Source organism: Agelaius tricolor, unplaced genomic scaffold (genome assembly GCF_023055355.1).
Source record: "Agelaius tricolor isolate 1412-34295 unplaced genomic scaffold, bAgeTri1.0.p SCAF_1, whole genome shotgun sequence".
NCBI lineage: Eukaryota > Metazoa > Chordata > Aves > Passeriformes > Icteridae > Agelaius > Agelaius tricolor.
In genome coordinates, this window is record NW_027269261.1 from 36,013,157 (window position 1) to 36,040,779 (window position 27,623).

General features: G+C 37.6%; 1 protein-coding gene across 3 annotated transcripts in view; it reads right to left on the reverse strand.

Moving 5' to 3' along the window:
* Window positions 1–3,773: 3,773 nt before the first annotated feature.
* The window catches only part of RMDN2 (regulator of microtubule dynamics 2), a 45,309-nt gene continuing 21,459 nt past the window's right edge, over window positions 3,774–27,623 (reverse strand). For all 3 annotated transcript variants that reach the window (XM_071429798.1, XM_071429817.1, XM_071429809.1), the window contains exons 6-11: window positions 25,041–25,116; window positions 23,309–23,386; window positions 16,350–16,448; window positions 14,543–14,596; window positions 14,374–14,454; window positions 3,774–4,488 (exon numbers count right to left, since the gene is read on the reverse strand). In XM_071429798.1, coding sequence (XP_071285899.1) covers window positions 4,435–4,488; window positions 14,374–14,454; window positions 14,543–14,596; window positions 16,350–16,448; window positions 23,309–23,386; window positions 25,041–25,116 — 442 coding nt within the window. In that variant the 3' untranslated portion in view covers window positions 3,774–4,434. The remainder of the gene's footprint in view (window positions 4,489–14,373; window positions 14,455–14,542; window positions 14,597–16,349; window positions 16,449–23,308; window positions 23,387–25,040; window positions 25,117–27,623) is intronic.

The following is a 27,623-nucleotide window of genomic DNA, read 5'->3' on the forward strand; positions in this document are numbered from 1 at the left end:
ATTTCCCAGCATCACACATGCATGGGTTACACAAACATAGACGGGGCCAGAAAAGCTTACTTCTTTTTGTATTGTCAAGACAGTTTGATTTGTTTCTTCTCCAAGGAACTTGGAAGCCTGTGAGAAGGAAAAGTGCTGGAAAATAAGAATATAACCTTATATGCAGAAGGAAAACAGAGCAAATAATAATGTGGCCTTTCAGAGTCACTCCTTCTTGAGTTTGCACTGGATGAATGCTGCAATACAATTTCATCATATTACCACAAGATTTTCTGATTTGGAGTAGGTATAATGTACTACTGTGCCCACTGAAAAAAAACACCACAAGACTAGCCTCCAGAATGTCCAGGAAAATTCCAGAAAACCCACCAATCTTGCTCAATTCATAATACCTCACTACAGTTCTAGGTACTTCAAGCAGAATGTGATCAGGTAGTAATGGCTGAAGGTAAGTAGATCCAAATAAGCTGCTATGTTTGGGTTCAACATGGCTGGATCTCTGGGTAGCCATTCCTTCATTGCATTTCTTTTGTTGTTGCTTTGGTTTCAGTGTTGCTTTTTGCTTTTGGGGGTAGTTTGTTTGGTTGGCTTTTTAGTTTTTTAGTAGACTTTTACTACTATAATAACAGAGTTTTAGGCATGGATTTATGTGAGGTTTTTTTTTTAACTTGAACTGGACATTCTTTTCTAGATCATCAGCTACTCTCACCACTAGTGGACAGCTTTCTAACTGATTGCAGAAGTCAGTGTATTGATATTACTACACAGAAATGCACAGCTCACCATGACTCAGCAGAAGGAAACACAGTGCTCTAAACAGAGTAGTATGAGAGAGTGTATCTGTTACCATTTCCACAATGTGCCTGTGCCATTGCGACCAAAAAATGTATTACATGCTTTGTGTGTTGGGAGGGACAACTGCAAAGGGATTAGGCTTCAGTGACAGAAGCCTTAGCCTCACCACAAGAAATAAAACTTACCTCAGTCATCACAGATGGCAGAACTAGTAGTTTTAACTGTACTGAAGCACATAAATCCTGATACCAGGTCAAGGCCCCCTGAGCTCACTTTTTTCAAGTATGTAAAGAGACATATTACACAGAGGATTTACAGTGTATGTACTGGAGCAGAGACCAAACAATAGATGCCACAGCAGAAGAACTGAAGGAGGTACCATGGCGTCAGGAAGCCTGCAGCCCTATCTGCTCCACATGGCCTCAAACCCGCAGGGGGTTAATACAGAATCACAGACTCTAGCTCCTCCACAGAGACAAAACTACGGAAGTGACTGTCTGCTTGTGGATATTTTAAACAAAAAAGAAAACATATGGCCTCTGGAGCTATGCTTGCTTTTTCTCCAGCTGGTATGACACAGAGAACAGATAGCCTGGGCCTACAACTAAATGCAAAAGCTTTATTCCAAGGAGCAATCTAGGGAAAGTGCTTCAATTTTAAAAGTTCTCCGATTAGAAAATCAGAGACAAAAAAATTGAGAATGCTCATGTATACTAATTAGCAAAAACTTTTAAAAGCACAAAATATCTTAGCTGTTTCTTACCTGTGTGACTAATATTTCTGCAAACTACTAAAGACAGTTTAGAATTAAATAAGCCCAGCATTTCTCTCACAGATATTAATTTGTAATTCTACACATACACTAGTAATGAGCAAAAATTAAAACTGAATAATGGGCTTAATTCAGAAGGCTGAAAAGAAAGATCAGTAATTTCATTTATAAAATCATAAATTTCTTTTAAAATGTAACCATGTGGATTAAAACCACAGTTATAATAAACAGTCAACAGCAGTCATGATGCACATCTTTAAATTCAAGTCGTGAAACATGCTGTTAAATACTTCAGAGCACAAACTCATTTGGTAGTCTGGGCCCAAAGCTGAGCCAGTGTGTGCAGACCCAGCCCACTGACTTCTGAACCCCTGCAGGAGTGCCTGCAGCTCATAGGGAGCTGGAGTTGTGCACTGCCCAGGGACAGCAAGGCCAGGAGGGATATCAAGAAGTCATCTAGTCCAACCTCTGCCAGAGGATGAACGTGCCTTAAACACTGCCTATGTATGAAATCTGATTTAACTTTTATACAAAAACTTAAGTAAATGATTTTATAATGTTCTCAGGAAATGTATTGCAGGGCTTTGCAAAGTTACCATCAGGATCATTTTCTCCTAATGCCTAATCTGAAGGCAGGCAATTACCTCTTGCCCTATGAATAGGGAATTTGGAGAACAAGGTTTGGGGTTCTTTTTTTACTGTCTTGTCTGCAAAAGCTTTTTACAAATGTGAATACTCCTTTAGTCCTTGCTCCTGCAGACTAAACACACCAAATTCTTTCATGTTTTACACGCAAAATAATGTTGTCTAGCACTCTCATCTTTCTTGTCTCTCTCTTCACTGGACTCCTTCCAGTTAGACCCCAACCTCCCTCAAGTGTGGTGCCTGAAACCAGATACAGTACACCAGCTCAGACCTCATTAGCACTTATTAGGCCTAATTAGAGCAAAAGGTTATTTCATGTGAATTTAATGGGGAATGTTTATTTATTCAGTCTAGTATGAAATTTGCTTTTTCACAAAAACATAACATTATTGACCCATGATTAACTTGCCACTCACTGGAATCTGCATGTCCTTTTCCATAGAATTACAACTGGCCTGGTCTCCTCCAATCTCTTTCTGTTAATTACTTCTATTCAAGACTTTATATTTGCCCTCAATGAAGTAAATCCTAATTATGTCATGTAATTTCAGTAATTAATGTAAGTAACTTCTTGTTCTAATCTATTTTTCCAATGCACTTTCAGCTTTTATCAGCAATAATTACTTGTAAATGAAGTATCTATTGCATAATCCAACTTATTTTATAAAGGATACAAATTAGCATAAAAATTATTTCAGGAAAGGCCTCCTTATTACATCTTCCTAGGTGACAGTGAGTTGTTAACAACCCCAAGTACAAATCACTCTTGTAGATTCTTTTAAACTATGCTTCCTGCACTGTCTACGAAAACATCAAAAGCAGACTTTACCAAGAGCCCCTTACCAAAATCATGATGTGTCACCTTTCCAGCTTCCCCATTCACAAGCCAATTACTCTGTGTGAATCACAAGACTGTCACAGAAGGAAGTGTTAGGATTAATCTTTCATTTTCCCTCTTCTCTGAGGTTATGTATGGAAAAAAATAACTCTTGAAATGAGGACATATAGAAACTATTTTTCCCACAGGATGAACATTCAAAAAAAAAAAAAGCATATTTCAATTTGTGAAGATCTCCCCATCTTTGCTATAAAGTGGTCCACATTATCTTACACATCAAATTGATCAAGGGAACATATAGTTGTCCCTACTCAATTCAATGTTCTTTAACAGAAATGCCAACTTCTTCAAGGTAGACTCCCTGCATCTAGATTAAGAACCTGAATTAAAAGCCAATCACAACTGGCCTCTCTTCTTCTACAGACTCTGGTGTACTCTGGATCAGTCCAGTGGTGAATGGAAATTCTTTCCCTATCTGCTACATTTTATTGAAAACACTGCTGTCCAACACACTCAGAAGTAGTAGGTCTTTAGTAGTCTATTTTTATGTACAGGTTATGTCATATAGATGATATAAAAGGTTAGTGATGGACACATGCTAGACTAGGTTCTTCAAAGACACTCTGATGAAACCACATTAGGCAACTCTTCAAAGACAGAGAGCCAGACTTCACAAACTTGATGGAGATCCTGATACAAATCCATTAAATATCAGAGCTGTAATAGATTATTCTAAACCACTTTATTTAATTGGTCTTATCTTTCATATTGTTCTTGATGTTACAAATAAATTATAATATTTAATTTATAAAATTTTCACATTTCTTTGTAAAACCAACAATAGGTTTAAAGTAAAAAGAGCTTTGTTGCAGCAACAGCTTTGTTTAACTTCAACAAGATTGTAATATTTTAAGAGTAGAGAAATGTGTAAACATAAATAGTAATGATTTTCTTCTGTACACATCCGTGTAAATTAGTTGATATAAATATAATTTACTATAGAAACATTTTTTTATTTGTTTATGCTACACACAGTTCTATGCTGGCATCATGTACTAGTTGATTCATCTTTCAAAGAGCGAGATTTATTCCTTTTGCATTCAAACCCCCAGTAAGTCCATTGCCAGCACTGGACTTCATGTTCAGAGAATCAGACTCACAGTGTCAGAAATCTAAAATTAAACTTCAGTACAAGATTATAAATAATCAAAAATGAATGTATTATTTTAATACCATAATTGCCAGACACTTAAAGGCCACGATCCAAGCCAACCAAAATCAATGACTGTTTTTCCATTGACTTAGCTGAAATTTACCCGCAGTTTCCAGTCGCATTTTAGTTTTACAATTTTATTACAGCATGAAGAGTTAAAAGTACGTAGTATCAGAGCTTCAGCGTAAGAAGTAAAGCCTCTAAGTCTTTCTGGGCCTCTTTATCCTGAAAGAAACAGACAACCATGCATCAATTTAGAGAGGATAAATCCCTTCATTTGCCTAATACGTGCCTATCCACATTTCTTTACTAACAACAGACATAACACACAACTGCAACAGCCACAAAATGTAAAGACTGCATAGTAAGTTAATTTATCAGTGAATACAAAAATAAAGTTTGAAGTGAAAACAAGAGCCAGATGGCGGCCCTCCCTTTACAGCTCTGTTAAAGCACTTAAAATGTTAGCCCACAAATAGCCTTCTCAGCAGACCAGTAAGCCCTTCAAGCCTGGGATATAATTTTTATTGGTGTACTTTGCACAAAGTATTGCCTTGCCTTATACCTGATGTAATCTCGCATCCCGACCACATGCAGTTTCTCTAAAGATGTTCTGTGATGTTTGCTAATGATTTATTATGCAACTAAGAAGAAAACATTGGGAAATGTAACTAATGACATAGGTTAGATTGTGGGTTCAGAGCATACAGCCATACCTACCTGTAACAGCCACCATGGGCTAACTCCACCCTCAGTAGCTTCCAGACTGGGCTTTGCCTATGCTACTGGGCTCATGGCAGACCCAAGGTGGGAGCAAGTGCCAGGTGACCTGCTGTGCTCAGAGCCAACACTACACTGCACTCCTAGGGCAGCAGGAAAAGGCTCCTTTTAGGCCAATGCTCGGAGCCAACACTACACTGTACTCCTTGGGCAGCAGGAGAAAGCAGGAAAAGGCTCCTTTTAGGCCCAAATGTTTTAAGTGCACAGCTTGCATGGGGCTTCAAACCTAAGCCAGGCCTAAGACTGTCTCACAGGTACCCACTGACATATGTTTTGGGTATTCCATGTATAATCTGCTTGGAAAGGGGGACATGCATATGAGCATGTAACCACAGTACAAAAACTCCATTATTCTACTTGTTTTTAAGTGTCCCCTGAATATAATCTGTTTCCTTTAGCTGCTGTTGCTGTGAAACTTCTAGCTTGAAAAATGCACCTTGGTTTAAAAAACACATTTCTAAAATGTCACCACCTCATGCCTGAAGGCTCATAAGGGTCTAAACACCCAACACATGCACCTATGGATATTTACCAGTGCAAGTGAAAAGTGCCTGCAACATCACAGATTTTGTGTAAGTATTTCTAATGACAGGGTCCAGTAATGATAATGCCATGGGATATTCTGAAGGAAAATACTGTAGATAGTCAGTGAAGTAATCACTAGATTTCAGGATCACTTCATTACTCAATCAACCAAAGAGCTGGAACAAAATACAGAACATTTTAGAATGTATTTCATGGGTGAAGAAATTCCTGCTTCTCTTTATTTTGGTTAGTTGTCTATAATGTCATGGAGGAACAGAGAAGAATATTGAGATGATAGAAACCATATGCCAGACATGTCAAACTACATCATATTATTGGTCTGGATTAAGGCATTAATACATTAGCTGGACACTTCTCTTGGAGTTACTGCCTTACTCCTACTGGCAACAATAGGCTAAACTATCTGCCTAATCATTTATCAGAGGCCTTTAAAGGCACACACTGCAAAGCTAGTAAGCTCTTGCCAAAATACTCTAACAGAAGGAAATGTCATGCAGCATTGAGCAGCCCTTAAACTCCACATCACTACAGGCTGTCTGGAGTACCATGCCGTCCATTGCTTTCAACAAAAATTGAAAACCTCAAAATTTTCCCTTAATTCAGGGAAAACAGACTCTTTTCTGTACTGACTGTGGTCAACTTGTGAAAATGATTCTAAACTCCATTAAATAAAAAAGTAAAAAGCCAGATATTGTCCCATGCTAGTAAGAAATGGAAAAGCTTAATTGTATCTGGTTGTACTCTTATGATACTTTTCTAAGTTGAAAATTATAAAGGTGCAGGTTTTCTCATATCTGAATAGTGTTCAGCATTTCATGAGTTGATGGGATTCTCTACTCATTTTGCAGGATACAGCATTTTAAAAATATATCTCCAAACAACTTTGGATAATTGTCTCTTTAGAAGGAAAGGATTTTATTGGGCAATGAGCTTTACAAGTTGCAAAGGTCCAGAAAACATTGGGCAATCTTCCCTGAATCTTCCTCTGGGCTTAGGAAAAAGAATGGAACAAAACCCAAGATTGTTCTGAGAACTGTCTGGAGAAGAAACTGCAAACGTGCAAAGCATTCTACCTCTGGTTTGCCAGTTCTAAACAGGCAAATATCAGTTAAAGCAGGAATTACTGTTGCAAACTGCTTGACGGGTTGCATTAAAGCCAGCAGCTTCTGGTCAATAACAACTCCTACGGCAAAAGCATTGAAAAAAATCAGTAATGGCATTAAAAACAGAGCTAAGAATGGTCAGTGAAGGGAATATTATGTCACCTTTGGAGAGACTCCTTCCAGACCAAGAGGTGTGTCATGCTAAAAGGAGAGAGAAGCCACAACTCTGTTCAGTGTACTAGTTTCTGGTTTTAGGGTGAAAACTTCATTATTGCCCAAAGCTTTGCTGCTAATGGAAAGAAAAAGCCATAAATCCTGTCCTGGGTCAACTCTCTTCCTTGTTGATTTCTGGGTCTGTGGCTTTCTGAAAATGAACAATAAGGTCAGCCTTTTTTTTTCTTTCTTTTTTTTTTTTTTCCCAGACAGCAGGGTTTCTCTTTAGAGTGTGGCAAACAGAAGAAGAGGTGCAAGTTGTAGGAGGAATGCAACGTACTTGAGTCAATCCCATTTGTTCACCCTGAGGCTTAGTTCAGCACTGACTAAATACACAACCATTTTCAACCTTGTCTTTCTACTGTCAAGGCTTACATTTATTAAACACTCCTTATATCATTTTCAGAGTTGAATATGAGTTCAAAATGTTCTGCAAACTGCTACACAAAATGTATTCAAATTACAGGGTCAGGGACCGTATTTTGCCTTATTTTGTTGCTTTACTTTTATGTTTCATCATTCACAGGGGATATGCACAGGAAAAAAAGACCTGGGAGGCCAGGGACTGAACAAGGGGAGAGAGGGAGTTGAAAACAAGAGCAAGAAGGAAGAGAGAGATGGTGGGAAAAAGGGAATGTTGGCTTAACTGGAAGTAGTCCACATTTTGACAGTTCATTTTTGCTGAAAAAAATTTACTGATACATATACATGGAGAATTACACATATAAGTATGAATGTAAAAATTAAATGGTAATTAAAGCCAAGAAAGAAAGATAATGATTTTACCTTCCATCTCTGTTAATTATTTCCTTATGTGCTAATACACTCAACCCAGGCACTGCACATGTGTGCACTTGTTGACAAAGTCCCAAGTGTCAGCAGAGAACGATACAGCCCCATGACCACAACCAAAATGGTTACACCAGCCAACGAAAACATAATTGTGTGCAACCACTGCCAAATCCCAAGCTGACATGCATCCTGTAGGGTTTCACTGAAGTCAGCAGGGCAGCATGGTATATTAAATGAGCTGGGCTGCAAGGGTGGTCCAAAGCTGTACTCTGATATGCAGTAACAGCAATGAGGTGCTGAGAGACACTCCTGCTTTGGGGTACAGCTGTATCATTCCCTCACAGCTCCAGCAGAAATCCTGGACTAGCAGAAGAGACTCCCAAGTATGTACAAGGGTTGATAGAGAGCAATAGCTCTTGTGGACAGTACAAATCATGCAAAGCTAAATGCTATCCTATCCCTTCCTGGTTTCCTGACAGACTCTCACAGATGGTGTGACTGTAGTGTGCACTAACAATTGTATAGTACCATGAGTTTTCTCCTTTGATATTGCAACACACCAATGCAATCACCCATGTGATTCTCCTTCTTCTACATGACTGCTGTATGCCACAATCTGGTGTATTCTATGTTCTTTCATATTACCACTATCTTCTCTGGGGATTAACCGTAACTTTTCAAGGCTTTTAGGATCAAGGCAATCACAGCTTTAAAATATGCAGCTGTCAATAATTACAGATTTTTGGATATTACTTCAAGTAGAGGGGAAAATACCCTTTCTCACCCAGAAGAATATGAAAATGAGCTCATTCAAGGACTACTGTTGAAAAATTACAAACCAGCAGAATACAATTCAGAATAGTTAGTAGTCATGTAAAATTTTAATTGGCTAGTTCCTTCCTGACTTGAAAGACTACATTTCACCTATGATCTGTTTTTCTTTTACTACTGTACACAATATGGAGCTTTTGGTGTTCAAGACATTCTCTTTCTGTCTGCCTCTCCCATGATGGGACCGACAGCTTTTCTTTCTGCACAGTCATTGCTGAAACAGCCTGAAGACAATCACACCCAGTTAAAGCCCTCTCAGAAAGGTGCCTGTCAAGGCTTTCCTTCACCCTGCATTTTGCCTCTAAGACAATGTATTTCAAAATCCCAGGAGTCTGACTTGGCCCAGCTACTCTACAAAAATTCAGAATGGGTTTTTGCCAATCTGTTTTGTAATCCTGGAGTGTACCACTACCTCAGTGAATACTTCTTCCATTCTGTCCCTGCATCATGAGAATGCCAGTGGAAGAGACACACTCCATACTTTGGGGAACTGGCTGCTGACCAGTCTTGCTGGACTAAGAACTATGCTAAAACTGTGTTAGCTTTGATAGGATGTTGAAATGAATACTGTGTGACAGTCAGTTTCATCATAAACATAATAAGCTTGGTATTTATCAGGATAAACTTCATCCTTATGTATGAAACTGTGACACCACAAAAAATATCTTCACTTTTCGGAATCATTTTCAGAGGGAGAGAAGAAATAAGTACACAATGCAAACAAAGCTTTTTTCAAGGACTTCAAAAACATGCAGATAGAAAATTGATCTGATCACTAAGATAGAGAAAAATAGACTATTCTTTTAAGTACAAAATAATGTAAAATATGGGCAGTCTCAAATTATTTTAGCAACTCTTTACCAAATGTCTCACTTCCCCTAGAATTTTAGTTTGAAGTTTGATTTCTTTATAATGAGTTTTTAAAAAGTGTATTCCCTGCACTTGAAGCAGTCACATTCATTGTATACAAACCCACTAGTTACAGAATAGTTTTTTTAAGCACACTCAAAAAATATTTTAGCTTTGAGTTGGTGGTAGCTATTAGGAAATTCTTGTTCAACTCCACAAACAGTACTAGCAGGAAAACAATAGCCTAGAATTCAAAATGAACACAAATCAGAACACTTCCATTATTTTTCAATTGAAACATCATTGATTTTTGCTGGCCATTTGGAGGACAAATATGCAAAAAATCTAAAGCAACAAATATTCACTGAAAAGCATGACATTTTGTATTGAGCTGAAGATATGAAAAGAAAATATTCTGGTTGATGAGAAAACAAAAACACTTTATAAGGTTAGTTGAAATTACGCCGTTTCAATTGGTATTTTTTTTTCAAAAACAAGTCATAATTTGTAACCTTCACTTTAAAAGCAAGGGTAAATTACTTTTTTCTCCTCAAAATCTTACTCAGAAGGACAGATTACAATAGCAGCTTCAAATAAGATCTGTTGGAAATATCACAACAAGGTCTGCTCATATGACCAATCCATGGCTGCTGGAGTGGTATTTCTTGGAAAAACTTGAAAATACAGATAGAGAAATGGTCTGTTGGAACGGAACAGCTGATGGGTGCTGAAATTTATACTCTGACCTCTCTTCCATCCCTCTGCAAATCCCACTTTTTTCCTTATAGACAATATTAAAAATGAAATTAACAGCCGAGGAAATCAATTATGGTGTTGTACAAAAAAGTGTAAGAAAACTGTATGAGTTCTCCTCAGCAGCTGCATTCTTGTGCAAAAATTCAGCCATTGTTGCTGCCTATTATTACATTTATCACCTCCTCCACACAAGTTTCAGATGTCACTGAGGCTGAAGGCAAAGTCTTTAACAAGTCTCTGCTTCCTGCTATTCTATACTTGTAAGAAGTGAATGTCATAATCATGAATTTCTGTAGGATCTAAATCTCTCTTCTTTGTTAATTTCAACTCTGAATTGCTATCATTTCTAATTCCTGGGAAGGACAGAGTGCACAAAATCACCAATAATTTTGTAAAACACTTTCTTATCTTTAGGGAAGTTTTAATCTACATTTTAAGTAAGTCTTTCAGCAACTCAGTGCAAATAGATTTCCTTTGCATTTTTCCTGCTTTCCTGTCTTCATCTCTTCCAAGACTACACCTTTTGTAATGCAACTGCTGCTTTTGAGATTAATTTAAAAAAAATGTAATAGAGACCAGAACCTTTACATTTTAATCTCTTTCTCTGCTAGGCTGTTAACTCCTTTGTGGTGAGTTTACTGGTCCTACAAGCACAGAATTCATTGTCATGCTCATGGTTGTCTCCAGACACAAGAAAAAACAGTTCAGTGACTATTATACTTTATAATTCTACATTGAGACTTGAAATTCTAAGAGTTCCAGTCTTGAAAACTTCCAACAATCTTTATTATAAACAAGAAATTAGGGTCTTATTCCCCTTACAAGCAAAGGACCACGTGTTTAACCATACACACACACACGCACCCCCTACCTGTTCTGTCTTTCTGTATGCAAGACAGACATTCATGATTTCAAAATTAAATTACATTTTTGTCTTCAAATTAAAAAAGTAATTTTGTTCCACCACAATAGTCCACCACATCTGGTTTCAAGAGCCCTTCACACAGTCACAGTCAGCAAGGCTCTGAGCACACTACAAAGTAATGAGTCTCAGTAAGGGTAATGCAACATCCTCTAGATGAACAGAGCAGCTGTTAAGCACTTAACAATAACTCACAGCAGCCCTGAACATTGGGATCTCTTTTACTGAAGGGCAAATGTTTCCCAGGACCCTGAGGTTATCCACCTGGGTAGCAACCAGAGAAAAACTGGACAATTAAATGTCCCATGCACCTCCAGCAGTGAAGTACCACTCTACACTATTTATGGCCAAGGAAGGACTGTATGATTCATTGGAGGCTTTTTGTTTAGAAAGGATAGAGAAAGGTCTTTAAAGTTGCACTGTAATATCAGCTATGTTTTTCCAGATGTAATTTGAACCAAATCTCACATATTTCCTTTTAAAATAAAAAGAATCCATAGACTGATAAGTTAAAAATGTGCCAAATTATTTTTAAAAACTGTCCTGTTTTTACAAATCCTCCTGTAACTCTTAATTTATAGGACTCACTCAATCAGAACTTGTTTCTTTTTTTATAATTTCTGTGTGTCCTTTTTAAGATTCAGAATAGGTTTGAAACAGGCCATTTGATTTTTTTTTCCTTTAACAAGAATTAACTATGTTTGGAAGCCCCTTTACCCCTTGAATTAAAACAAACTCTGTAAATGGTAAAACAGAGGCACAGAAGTGATATCTGGATGTGACATAACATTCAAGACAAAAATACTATCACTTAACTTGAAATGTCATGTGAAATGAATCCTAGAAAAAGTGTCAAAGAAGTGTCCTGAATTACAGCAGCTGAGAATTTGACTTGAGGATTAAAATGAGCTATGGGCTACTTTACTGATGCCAAGCACCTCTGGTTCCCAGAAGGCACTGGAAACTGTGGATGCTCAGAAGCAATAAAAAGTAAACCACTGTCTATGATAATTTTTCTGCAGGATGAGTTTTATCATGAAATACTATACATTGCCTCAACGTGGCACCTTTCCAGAAACTTTGTCTCTCAGCCTGCTCCTGATTTTATGCCTTTATACAAATACATGTTTCTCACTAGAATCCAACATTTAAAAACAATAAAGGAGTTCCCCTGCTTGAAGAAAGAGAAAATTCATATGAGAAACTATGATTACACTTGGGAATGATGGGTTTCACATGACTGTGACAAAATACCACACTGCTGACAACCCTGAGATCCTGAGCTGTGGCAAATGGAAAGAAATCCTCACACTGCTGCTGACCTGTGCTTTTTTTTAGACCATGAGCCCCAACTTCTACAGGGCTGCAGTCAATTCAGGCAATAATAAAGTGCATATTAGCATCTGTTTATTACTCTCTCCCCAATGCCTCTTCAGTCTTATTACAGTCTCTCTCCCCTCTTAAACTAATCTCACTAAATGTTATTCCTACATATAGCTCCAAGCCCTGAACCACTTCACTTCCAACACATTTTCCCAAAAATCAGTAACAGTCTTTCTGTAACACAATAACCAAAACAACATGTAATATTCAAATTCAGATGGGATTTGAGGTAACAGCCAGCAACAGCAGAGTTCGTGTTCCAGATCTCCATTTCACAGTAATTTCTTTCAGCATGCACTTGGTTTTTTTACCCTGTGCTGAGTGCTTGGTTGTTTTTTTAAAATTGAATTACATACTACTGCCCTAATGCCATATTCTTCTGGACTCTTTTTTCCTAAATCTAACTCAAAAACATCACAAGTAAACAAGACAAAGGAGATTAATCTTTGATATCTATAGAATTTTTCAAAATAGGAGAGGTCAAATCATCTTGTCCTCTTTAGATGGACAAAAGATTTTTGGGGGCCATTTGATGCTCACTCTTCTGATTACACAAATCAGCGTAATTCTTGTTCTCATCACCACCCTGGTTGTCAGAATATATATCCCTCGGACACCTATCTCTCAGACTCATTTTGAATTCCTGCTCTCACCTCAGGGTTCCTTCTCCTTCTCAGGTCTGCTGATACTTCACAAATGTGATGGGATATTAAACAGATAATTTATAGCAGCCTTTCCTATGTTCTGTAATAGGCAAGCTGAAGGTATATTTTAACAGTAAGTAAAGAATAAAGAGAATTAAATCATTGTTAATGTCATATCAGTATCAATACATATTTAAAGAAACACTGAACTTAAGCAATGATTACTTAATTTATGATTGGTACATACTATGACTGGGGCCAAAAATCAGGCCACCCAGGAGCAGCGGCTGGTGAGGCATGCAGGGGTCTTTCTTCCCAGCAGGAACACTTGACATAAACATGTTAGTGCTCCACACACAGCATTTATTGTCAATCAAGTTAAAGAGTTATTTAATGGTCTTTTTCCTTAACTTCAAAGAATTAAATGGGGTGGGGCCAATTCCTCTCAGGAATCACCTCTCTCTCTCCATACCACATCTGCTGTGCTCAGAGGGGGTCCCTTAGGCTGAAAAAGCTCAGGTTTGAACTCATCATGCTCTAGGATGGTAAGATGTTTCCAGTTATGGGTCATTTATGGAACTTGCTTCTACATGAGATCAGACAGAGTGAACCTTCTTGCCATGACTTGGTTTATATTTGAGAAATTAAACAACTTAAAATCTCTCAAATATTTGTAGAAATTTTGTGTCCACATACCAAAATGCTCTAATGGGCCTAAAATACTCTAATGGGCCTCAAGAGGAATCTAGTAACCTCTCAGAACAAACTCTAGGCTAGCAGATGTGACTTGAAGAACTGTGCCCTCTTAACTGCCCTGTCGTTGAAGACAAAGCCAATCTTTAATAACTCATCTGTCTCTGCTGTAATTAACATACTGCCCTTAACAAGAATCACAAATCAGAGGCTTTCAGGAGCAGAGACAGAGACTGTAGGACAAAAATCCAGAGTGCTTTCAATTGAGAAAAGCATAGGTCTGGGGCAAAATTTCAGCACAGCTAGAGTGACACACTCAACTGCTTATGCTCAAGATGATCTAATGAAGTGGGTTGAATTACAAAGAGTACAATTCAATTTCTGATACAGACGAGTCCCTAACAGTTCCCCAAACAAAGATTTTTTTAAAGCTGTTGATACAGACAACTGTAATGAGCCAACCTAGAGTGGAGGAAAAAGGAATGTTCTGTCTTCAGAGGAAAAACTGAAACATTATGTTGTTACCCGCAGTGCAATAATGGATGCCAAAGACAAGAGAGCAGTCACAAGGGAACAAGTTATCACTCTCAATACCCACCTCATTAGTAACTGAGAGAATTGACAGTGCAGAATCACAGCACTTCAGTGCATTGCTTTTCTGGCCAAGATCTTTATAGCACTGAAAAGAAAAAACATTTTGTTTCCAATCAGACCACTGTAAGAACACCAGAGTCTACAAATCATTATTTTTAAAAGAACTTGGTTACCTTTGCCAAATACACATAATTGCATTTGGAATATCCTGGATGCATTTCTTCTGCCTAAATAATAAAAAACAGGAAAGAAAATAGACATAAAACTTGCATGATGAGATTTATGTGGTCTGCATAACATTTTTAGTAATGCACTACATTTCCTCAAACATCAGACTGAATCATCCCTACTCTGTGTAATGCAATCTGTTTAGTAGCACTTCAAAAAAATCAAGAAAACAAAAAAATTACAACACTCAAAACCTAAACCAGGCACATGAGATGCTGACAATGAACACAGAAAATGTTCTGTACTGCTTGCTCTCCTCTCTCCCTAAGCACTCTGTAAAAATTTAGGGTCCTTCTGTACAAGATCTATTGGATTCATTCACTTACAGGGTAGGTTTAAAGATACCACTGTCTATAGATTATTAACATTTATTTCCTCATCAAAGAAGTGAGAAAGTAACCAACATTCACATTTTGTATAATGAGTAAAGAACTGTGTTTATCAATTTTACAGTTATTTCCCTTCCACATTCTCTTATCTTCTAGCTTTGGGTTCACTTTTCTTTTTAAATTATCATCTTCTAAAAAGTTCAGGTAATTTAAAAAGTTTAATAATGTCCTTTTTTTTTAAACAAATCAAGGATGTAGAAGCTTGCAAGATGAGTAAAACTTTTACTAATTATCTTCTAACAAAGAAGCAGCTTTTAATCAAAGAACAGCTATTGGGAGGGGAAAATTACATCAGTGAAATTTATGGTAGCTGTAATCTTTGGACCAAAACAATGCTGCTTTACCACAACTGTGTAGAATCAAACAACTGAAAAAGAAACCTAAACAGTTGTCTTTTAGACAATAATTTGATTTTTGTTGCTGAAGATGACTTAAAACCACAGTCACTCTGCAGCCCACCACAAAATACCCTGAGGCTAAAGCAAATGTTTCAAATTATTTCTACCGCTTTTGGAATTTGACCTTCAAGATAAAATCTCTTAAACTGGGAAGATGGTAATGTATTGTCCTGTCCAAAATTTAGGAGATTTTCAGTCTTTAAATAGACTAAGAACAAAGAAAAGAAGAACTTTTTATAGTGAGGAAAAGATGCCTGTCCAATTTCTTTGAAAAACTTTGATAGCAATTGTAACAATAGAATTTTATGCTTTGAATCTAGTCATGTGAAAAACTTGTATGCTTTTGAGCTCCAGAAGCAGAAATTATTCATATGGAAAGCAATAAAAGATAGATTTATTTTATTCATGTGATGTTTTCTCATAACTGTGTTCAAATAGAATGTCCAGGAACATGGACCTATATATGACAGGGCTTTCTTCTCTACTTCACTACAAAAGCCATTTCATCTCCACAAATAAGAAAGACTTTTACTGAAATTCAGTGGAAAATAGTTTCAGATCAGGAAAAAGAGAAGCATCACAATGTCAAAGTTTTCCTTGCCTATGTCAACTCTCTTGCAGAAACAGGCAAATCAGCAATCACTATCACTATGGTTCATCTGTTTTAGCAGCATATGTAACTAATCTATATTCACATCACATTCAATTCAATAACTATTAACCATGGCAATTAATTGGAGAATTTCCTGAAACTAAATAAAGAAAAGAAAGGTGCTAACCACTCATGTCCAAACTAATTTTAAAACTGAAAAGAAAAAAAATATTTTAATAGAAAGCTCAGTGGTGTTTAGAAGAGCCCTGAATGGATAGCTACTGAACACAGTCTGCTGAACAGACATCTTGACAATACTCACATATAACAGCTGGCAAACAGCAATATAGGAAAACCCTTAGCTAGGACTTACCTTAAGGAAATTCTGCAATGCTTCTTCTACTGTTGAAGTTGGTGGAGTCCCAAAGAGAGCAGCAGCTACTTTCTTTTCAAGCCACGACAACTGAGCTACCTAGAAATAAGAATCAAACAAACAAAAAATTAAAAAGTGAGATTTCTTAAGAGTTGCTTTTCAGTTTTGCAGTAAATACTGTCTTTCATATTGTACTACCTATACAACATATTTTGGAAAAGAACCTGTAAAGGAATGCTTTATAGTGTCAGTTTGGCCAGCTCAAAGCAGTCTTTTGGATTTTAGAGTCATATGACCAAACACCAACATCCTCAATATAAGGTTATTTCCATGTTCAAAGCTTAAAGTACATTTTAGGTTTCATAGCATCTTGTCTTTTTTAAAAACCTAAGGCTAGAAATAGTACTTGAAACCTGTTAAGATTTTCATGAAATAGACAGCTTTGCAAGAGAATCTATGCACTTGACTACTTTCCTATGTTATAAAAAGGTGTTGCTGCTGTAAAAATGTGAGTGGTTTTGGAGCTTGTATAACAAGTTCATTTATTACACAGAGGCTAGTGACAACCACTGTTAAGAAATAGGCTCAATTTTTAGCTCCTCCAATCTGACAAATAACACTTGCCAATGACCTCTTCTCATTTCAGGAAGATCAACTGCTATAAAAGGACTTTAGGGAACTGTCATATTGCCACACAATGCATATGACTTACATACACTGACACCTGACAGAAACTGCTTTGGTTACTGCCATAAGGTATTCGGCTCCATCACCCAACCCTCACATCTCTAGCAAAGGATGGAGTTGTTAAGAAATGCAGTGTGAAAGAAAAGCCTGTTTAAGTGGAGGAGTGAAGCCACTTTCCTTTGGTCACTTCTACCACATCTGTAAAGAAAAGCCAGAAGGTTTTCCTTCACATCCATATTTGAAGCACAGCACTGATGGCTCCTGTCACTAGCAGATGAGTCAAAAAATGGTAAAAACCAAGGTTCTGTATTTTCTGGCCTGATCTATGCAGAGGCAACACAGAGAAGAGGCACACATAGGGTGTGTGAAAGAGAGCCCCTCATCAGAGACTTGGACATGAGATATGAATCACATAAAGACATCTCTTTTTCCGAAGGAGCTGCAATTCAAATAATGGAGTTCAGCCTTGAAGTCAAGTCTCTCCTACTGCTATAAAATTTAAAATGGTTTTGCTTTGCTTTAGATTTTTCCTGCCTCATTCCCTGGCTTCTCAATATTTGCAGGGCTGCTGCTGCTCCCCGTACCAGCTCCACCTATATCCAGCAATTATCCAGGAGATGTCAGCTAATAATTGTAAAATATGGGAATCCACTTTGTCATAACTATCCACAGCTACCAACCAGAATGCTTCTCCTCTGAACAGACATCAAGTTCTACCTACTTCTTCTTGCAAACGAAAAATACCATTGCAAGGAAAAGAAATACAGGTCAGCATGCAGCAGGGAAATGCACAGGACCATGTTTTCTCATCTGGCCCCAATGCCTCTAGCCACATGAGAGCAGCATTGCATGGAGACAGAAGGCATCCTGTCCCAGTCATGCTAGCTGCTCAGTAGGGTCCCAAGGCCTTATTTGTTACATGTTGTGTCTCACACCAAAGCACTAAATTATAACCTAGAGAGAAACAATATTACAAAAAAAAAAAAGCTTTTGTTTTCATTCTCTTTCACATACCTCGCTTTTGAAGCTTCTTCTGAGAACAGAAAATGTTTTTAACAAAACCTCTCCAGCAATCATGGAGTTCTTACTCATTGGAGCAACAAGATGCTGTTGCCCCTGCAGTGCTTTCCCACTGTGTTACAAACTGCAACATGCTGCTTAAAACTTCTAATTGTAGGTATAGATAAAATGTCCTTCCCCATTTCATTTCTCTCACTGTTGCATAGTTTCTGAGACACATTCTGCAAGAGTTATTAAAAGATTTTTTGCCAAAGTGCTGGTTTTTTCATGTCAATCTACTGTCGCCTTGTTCTCTCTTCTCCTGGAAGAGGAAGGGCGTTTCTATATTTCTAGGTCCCTCACATCAAGAAGGAGGAAGAGAGGGGGTAAAAATAAAGGGAAAGTGTTACACTGTTCTCTGCAAAAGCACACAACACCCTGGAGATACACACTGCACAGATACAATTACCACACTCATGTCTGCTGTTATGCAATAATGAGGAAACAAAATTGCAGTTTTTCCATGTGGAGTTATAATTAACTATTGAAAACACAAGTTCTTCCTGGCAGTTACTTTATTTTCTTATGAGATTTAATCAGAACTGATTTGCTGAGGTTTTAGTCTTTATTTTGTCTGGCTTGGGTGCTGCTTTGCACTACTCAAATTTCTAAAAAGCCCAAACATATATGCAGTTGGCCATTTTTATTTCACCATCCCCATCAAGCTAAAACAATGTTTAAAAGTGAAATGCATGTAAGCGCATGCACATTTCACACAAAACCACCCACACTGAAAGGAGGTTGTAGCAAGGTGGCCGTCAGTCTCTCCTCCCAGGTAACAAGTGATGGGACCAGACAAAATAGTACCAAGGGAAGGTTTGGACTGGATCTTAGGAAAATTTCCTTTACTGAGAAGGCGGTCAAGCATTGGGATAGGTTGCCCAAGGAAGTGATATAATCACCTCCCTGGAAGTGTTCAAAGACATGTGGGTGTGGCACTTGTGGACATGGGTTGGTGGTGAACAGGACAGTGCTGGGTTAACAGCTGGACTTGATCTTAATAGGTCTTCTCCAACCTTGATGATTCTATGATTCTATGGCAATAGTGAGGTTTTTATAATGTGCACTCTATCCAGCATTATACTTTGTGACTATTCCAGAGACAATCTGAGAATTCTGTAATGTTTCAGCAGTGAGACTTACATGCCACTGCCTTTATGAATTTGTCACAGCAAGCCTAGCCCTCCATATATGAAGTATCTAGTTCACACAAGTTGTCCAGGTTCCTTGCATGGTCAATACAGAGAAGCACTTCCATTAGGCAATTCTTCTTCACCTACTTTAGCCTGAGATGAACACTCCTATCTTTCTTTTCTTCAACTACAAAAGGAGCAGACCCTGGGGATAGCTAAAGGCAGCTGAGGTGAATCCCATCACAACAGCTTAACTGTGCCCCACCTGAGTCTGTCTGCACCCCTCTACGACTGAAGTATTTATCCAACTTGAACTGGGCTTTTCACCTTCCAGTAAGGGAAGCCCACGTAGAGAGCACACAAAGGAACGGTATCAATTTATTCCCTGATGTAACCCAAACAGATATTGGGATACACCAGAGACAAACCCAAAATATGGCCTATAACCTGCAGAAGGAAAATCCCAGGAGATCTAATTTTTAATACACTACTAGCATTTACCAGGGACTTTGATCCAGTTTCACAAGTACATGATAGCTGTTCTGTGCCTGTCCTGTAATGGCAAGTAGACATAAGTCTTAACTAGAAAGTTTTATCAGCTATTTGAAACATTAAAACACTTAACTCCCCTCCCCCCCCAACCATACAACTATAAAGAATTATCAGATAATTGTGCTGAAAACTTTAAGGAAATAATTCTTATATACCATGCATCATAGATCCATTCACTTCTTGTATACACAGCAGGTCTCATAGGCAAAATTTTGCCCACTATGACATCTATGAAATGACTGGTGAAAATCTTGCCTACCTGATTGTGATACCAGGAGTAATTTTCTAACAGAGCTGAGAGGATTCTATGATCCTCCTCTTTTGTACAGCTCTACTGACTTTAAATGGTAAGAGAAATAAGAAACAGCAAAAACTGATTTTTAGACAAGGTGGTGCACAACTGTCACTGGCTCTGCATCACAGACAAACCCCAGCTGATGTGAGGCAGTGAAAACCCAGCTCATCCTTTCTCCTGGAAGGTGCTATGACACCTTGCATCAGCTTCATTTCTGGCCCAGCAAGAAAAACTGCTGGTAAGAAACTTGGCAGCACTGTACCACTGCTCCTTGCAAAGGACTGTGGCACACTGAGGAAGGTGGGAAATGGCAGGCAGTCAGGCCAGATTAAACTCCACTAATTAAACAGCTTTTACTAGCACAGCATGCAGTCTTTGCATATATATTTCAGTCTTCAATAAATCTTCTGCATCTGCCTCCACTGGTTTAGGGGTGACAGTATTGACAATTGGATTTGATGATCTTGAAGGTCTCTTCTAACATTGATGATTCTATGATTATATACTTTTTACCTCAAAGTCTTTTCAATGGATTTCCACTTGTGAAAATGAACTGTTGCCCTGAGTTACACTTGAAGCATCTGCATTTACAATATCTTATGCAATTCCTGTTTGTCATCCAAAAAAACCGTATGCTAAACAATAGTAATAAGATCCCCTAACATTAAATCAGGAGTGAATGGGAAATATCTGACTATACTGGGAAGACTTAAGTACATCAGATTTCACAAAACTGTTATCAAGGCCTATAAAATACCAAAACCTTGTTATCTTTTTTAATTACACTGCTTCAGAAAAAGAATATGTGACCAAAATTACACAAAAATACCCTGGGAAGCAATACCTACAAAAGAACAAACATTGTGGCCAATCCTAACTTGCTCCCAAAGTCAGCTAGGCTAAATGTAAAAACTAACCTTCTTGCCTGAATCATCCCCTTTCTGGTTTAATTATCTCACACTGGACAACACCTTCCCAGCCTCAGCAACAGTGAGACTGAACATTAAAAACAGAGCAGCTAAGAGGAGCATTATCACTCCATCTAGAGGTACCAGAACAGATGAGTGACAAAGGACTTTTTCAACACTCCATCATAATCTCTACCCTGACAAAGTATTTGGAATCAAGGCCACAGCCAACAATCTTCTTTTGGGATAATTACCACAGCATGAAACTTCACAGTCTGCAGAACAGGAGCAAGGAATTTGGCATACCTTCCACAAGCTCCCATGACTACCTATATCACAGGCATAGCCAAAACCTGGGTTAGTGAATCAGCACAGAAACAATTCACTCTGCTAAAACTAGTGAGGATATTACCAATCTCACTGGGCTAGGGTTAAAATTAGTAATGCCTCAAAACTAGTGTTTCCAAATGACCTCATTTTGCTACTGAAAGTGTACAAAGACAGTAAGGTTTTAAGAGCTGACAGCCCCAAAAGTTGAACAATATGTTATTCATACTTGCATTTGTTTAGAGTACGAAAATTTGTTCTGTGTGTTTCAGGTTACTATTTTGTCATGGCAGTCACAGAAGGCAAGAATTAAAAAAAAAAAAGAAGAACAACAGAAATCTGAATTCAATCATTACATATTTCAGTGGCTGCATCTGTTTAGGTAGATTGTTTCACTTAAATAAATGCAGGTCAGGTCATAACCTAAAGCAAATGCTAATCTGTGGTTTCAATGTTTTGTAAGGAAGTCCTGCATATATGTTGCAAGTGTGGGATATGAATTTGTAACAATACAGTACAACAAACCACATGTATTACTCAGTCAGGAAGTGGTGATTATCACGAAAATGAAATGAGTAAAAAAAAAAGTGCAATAAGAACAAAGTGAGGTATACTGAGATTGTGTGTTACAAAAAGCAGCAGCTCACAGGAGAAATAAGCCATGAAAAACATCTGGGAGTATTTGGCTTAAATGGAAGCTGCAGTTAGCTGTTGGGCACAGCACAGTATAAAAGTGCTTAAGGAATCATTGGTCAGAGAGATGCTTCCCACAGGCAGGACAGCAGGCATACTATAGGATCATCTTCAGCAACTTATTTTTGCATAGCTAATGCTGATATTCAAGATTACACTGTGACAAAAAGCAAAAAGCCAAATTCCTTGCAAAAGCTGGTGTCATTCCTTATTCAAATCAACAGAGAAAAAACATGGTTGCTGAAAGCTATTTGGAAGTTATATATATGACCTGAAAAACTGCTGAAAGATTACTTTGCATTAAGTCTTGTTGCAGATAAAGACAAAGTCTGCAATGTGTCACAGCAAATCCTTCTTTCCAGTTTGCCGGCACTTTGTAGTGACTTGCACTGGAAGTATCCGAAAGAAAAAAGCTTGGCTGGAATTCACTGTGCATTAGCAGTCATTATTCTGAGAAGACTCACAGTGATCTTTTACAGCATAGACAATGCAAGAATGTTTTCTTCCAACAAAAGATTCCTCAAAGCACTAGAGATGAACCAGTATGGACAGCCAGCTCAAAGATGTGGATTACCAAAAAGACAACTCTCTTATTAAAGCACAAGCACAATTTTTCTAAAAAATTAATGAATAGTTAATCTTGTAAACCAATTATCCTATTTTTTCATATATGAGTACTTATCACTACAGAATCTACTGCAATCTAATATAATCTTTATAAAACAAAAATATATAACTAAAACAATCTTTAAAAGCAGCTGTTGTACTGGTAGGACACAAATTGTATTTCTTGCAAAACTCATAGGTGAATTACAGATTTTTATGCATGAATATTTTTTGGACATTCCTTGGAATTTACCAAGCCAGTATGGTACCCTTGCTGCCACAGACATAATCCCACAGCATTGTCAGTGCCTTTAACTTAAGTTATGGATGGGAAATAAAGTTACCACAAGGCTATGCTACCAGCCCAGGTCCACCCAGAAAATTTATGGCAGAACAAAGAAGTAAACTCAAGAGGTCATCCTTCCTCCCTTCCAAAAATCAGTTACTTTTCATTCATTCATTCAGATAAAAAACCTGAACAAACAATGAGGTACATACAAGCACAGCTTACCTAATTACATTGCAGGAATGGTCAGCTGTGAGCATCATGCATCTGGTATTGAACTCAGGAAGTGTAAATGTCTATTTAGCTCAAAACATCTACTTAAATAAACACCTACTTTGTCTTAAGTCCCACTATTTAATTACAATTCTTTATTATACTCAATTCATATGTTAGATAAATAAAACACAACTTACTGAATAGCACCATCTTCCATTTAGGTAATATAAAAAGGGATCTTGAGGCTTAAGTTCAATTGCCTTGTCTAGGTGCTCCTATTGGAAAGAAAATTAGTATCACTTTAGATGTTTGTTTGGCAAGTGTGTTTACATCCTAAGTAGTTTGCTGCAAGTCAGAAACAAATTCAGAAATTCTCTCCTGCTGCAATTGTCTTCTAACAACCTAAAACTTCAACTAGCAAATCCCTTCCTCATGGAGGGAAACCACAAAATTATTTAGCAACTTTGCACACAATGCAAGAAGGCATGCTGTATTTAGAACATGACTAAATAGCTCTAAAGTTCAGTCAAATAATTCAAGAACTTTTGTCTTAAAAAGGCAAAAACTTCAATTACATTAATTTCATTTACAGTTTAATATTAGGAAACTATCACAGATCAAATCAGTGAGTAAGCAACTACTCTTGAAGAGATCTTACATGTGAGCACCCATTACTGAAGCATAGTTCCTTCCACCCTGGAATGTGACAGCCCCAATGAAATGGCACTTGACACAAACAACTGTTATTATATTGTGATATTCAGAAAATAAAATGGTTCTGTTTATAGTGAAACTACAAAACCTATAAAGTATCTAATGAGGCCCTTCCAAATCATTCTCATTTCAGGTCATGAGTACCTTTAATTTACCAAAAAAAAGCTCTTATTGCTCAACCTGAGCTGGAAGAAAAAATAAATATTTCAGCCTTACCATTTGCCTCTCAAAATAAATTTCATTCAAACATTTCTTTTTTTCCCCCATATATCTTTCTAATTAAGCCAGTCACAAAAGTATTTGACTAACATATATATAAGAGACTACTATACTCTCATACTCACAAACTATTCAGATAGGAGCTACATTTTCATACTACTATTTTCCCAAATCAACAGATTTCAGGATTACTTGTGAGAAGCAAAACTTCCCTGAAACGGCTACTGCTCACACTGCAGTGACTCTTTTAAAACTTTTAAAAACTCCATCCTTGAACAGCTGCAGCACTTGTGTTATTTGTCTTTTTCCCTTTGTTCCCAGCCCGTCCCAGTGCTCGGGGCTTAGCTGGCTTGGCACAGCTCAGATGTAATGAATGCTCTCTCATAGGAAAGCTCTGCCACACTCCAAGTCCTAACACGGACATGATGTGAAAGGAGCCCACCCCAGGCATTCCCCAGGGATTGGAACTCGTCTGTTGCCTTTCACTGTCACCCAGAAAGGGGGGACGCCAGCTTGGAGGGCAAGGCATGGATGGAAAGTGTCTAAGCAATGCTGAGGACAAGGAGGGGGAGAGTAGCACATGTAACACAAACAGCTAACTCTAAAAAACACAATTACCTTTGCAAGGACAGAGTTAAAACAAACATTACTTAAGGGCAACATGAAGGATGACTGCAGAACTGTGTTAGTTCATCGCTTGCCATTTCATGTTTTGGTTTTCTAAACAGAATCATTATTGCCTTTCCCCCCCCCTCTGACTACAAAGGAAATCAGAAATCTTAATGCTGTTCCCAGAATCCTACCTCAATTCTTATATTTTGCAAGCATATAATTTATTTTCATACATAATAATAACCTTTTCAATTTAACTTCAGCACCAAAATAGATCTGTGAGGCTGAATTACTGTGTTGGAAAACCTGTCTTTGACACTATGTAAGGAAATAACTTAAAGGAATAGCTTAAAAAAAACAACCCCAAATCCTACAAAAACATACCTTAAAGAGATAACCATTCCTGATTTTGTTTTGTACACTTTCAAACTGAGACATATAGCCACACATAATTGCAAACCTGAGAGGGGAAAAGAAAAACACACACACATACTTTTTGTGATTTAAATAAACCTTTGAATCATATTACAAAATATTTCAATACCTAATGCACACATTTACACTTTTATTTTTCCATCTGAATGGCTGGATGGAAGTTTGGTATGAGCTATACATATTGAAGAACAGACAAAAACACAAACCAAAACAAAACAATGGAAACAAGGAGAAGTTTAAATGACACTATTTGGGTTGTCAGTTAAGTGACAAAACAGATTTCATCTCCAAAATTTAGGCCATTTAGTTCAGAGTGCAACACTTCCAGACTGGCTCTACTGACAGCAGTTTACCTTGACACATTGTGCTCTGCACTTCACCGGGAACGTGAGCACCACCAGCTGCAGAAACTCACCCAGGAAGGCAAATGCTTCGGGTGTGCCCAGTTGGAAGCTGTACACACCTCAGAAACATTCACAGCTGCCTTCTACCCTTCTCAAGTATCCCAGTGCATTCCTGCACTTCTGACACTCTTCTAGTATCTTTAAAATTTGAAAACATACACACACATTCTGCTCTAACAGGATCACTACTGCTATTATTAGATTTCTATTGCTAAGATCATTATTATTTCTATTATTATTACTATGATTATCATAAATTGGGGACACTGAGTGGTAAAAGAAATGTGAGATAATTTCTATAAAATATTTGTACTGTTAAGCAGTTATAAGTGAACATATTTTCAGAGGTAAGCCTATAAAGATTCAGATCTCCTAAGCAGCACTAGTATCTTATTGACACTCCACCTAAATTTCTATTGCTTTCTTCTTATTTCTTCAACAGTTATAGAACCTTTATGCATAAGGAATTTCTTGCACAGATATCAATAACAGTTTCCTTGGACCTATTTTCATTGGTATTAAGACAACTTTGCACCTCTGTATAAAACTAATAAAATCACCAAAGAAATAGTTAAGCAGCAAAACCTCATGTAGATTACTTTTCTAATATTTTTCAGAATTTTGCTTTTTTATCAAATATTTTACAATGCAACACCAGACAAAAATAAAATATAATCCTAAAAGAAGGAAATCAAGTTGAAGTCCAGAGGAAAATATGAGTTATGCAAGAAGCTTACCGAGTTAATTATGGCAACACAACCACAATCTGTAAAGCACACACAGTTTATAAGGACTATTAAACATCAGCTTTCTTGAATTGCTTTATATAATGTAATTATTCAAGCTCCAGTGAATCCTGATTAAAATGTCATTGCTAACACAACTCAAGAAATTACTTTATTGCTCAGTTATACCTAATGGTTTTAAGTCAGAAATGCTTATGCTACAGGTAATTTTGGCCAGAAGTGTTTTGGTCACTAAGTGTTCCCAGGTAAGGCACGGAGTCAGCAGAACACCAGTTGAGCTTGTAAGAGCTCCAGACACACTGTCAAACACTGCTGGGCAGGGTGTTTGCTGTGACCAATGTGCACTGGGCAAAATCCAGCTAATGGCAGCATTAGTGCTGACAGAGCTGCAGCCAGAGTGCATTTCCTATAGGAACAAGCTGCAGTTGAGGGAAAGGCAAGGGGTGGGGGTGAGGAAAGTTCAGGTATTTAGGCAGAGGGGGGAGGTAGTGAAAACTTTATTAGGGTTAAGTAACTCAAGCAACATTGTCCCTATTCCCTTCACTCATTAAGTGCTAATCAGATAAACTCAGCATACCATAGCTAAACGGATTGCTGCTACAAAAGAAAACAATGAAAAGCGAACAAGCTAATCCAGCATCTTGCAGTATTTCCCTGTCTGTGCGTGACAAGAAAGAGGGCCTTAGTTTAAACTAGTTCAAAGAAAAACTTCTACTTACAGCTAAAATCTCTTGGGAGGGAAATCCCAATGAAATTTCCACTGAATTAAAAGTAAGCTAACCTACTAACTTTAAATACCCATTATTTTTCCACAGAAAAGATAAAAATGTCTTTCATATCTTTAGGTTTTTTTAACTTGCTTTGGTTTGGTTTTTTAAATTTTATACTTTTGAAATGGACTAGGCAGCCAATTGATAAAAAGTAATTATATCATTTTTTAAATTCTATGGCATTTTGGATATTAATTTAATTTCTAAAAAATCCCACAAACAACATAAAAATGTGTCCTTTCTTTCCTGAGAAGAATTTTTAGACATTTTAAATAATTTTCAAAGAGTTTAAGACACCAGGCAAACTTTTATTTTCAATGGTGCAAAGGGTAATGTTAATCATTGAATGGTCTATATTGTAAGGGGCCTTAAAGATCGAGTTTCAACCGCCCTGCCATAGGCAGGGACCCTTCCACTAGACCAGGTTGCTCAAAGCCCCATCCAGCCTGGCCTTGAACACCTCCAGGGATGCCCATTCTCTAGGCAATCTGTTCCAGTGCCTCACCACTCTCATGGTGAAGAAAATGACCAAAGAAAACGAGGCAGGGAGTAACTAGAAATGCTTCCATGTCAGTCTGTCCACAGCCCTGGACTCCGTGGTCACCTGCCCCA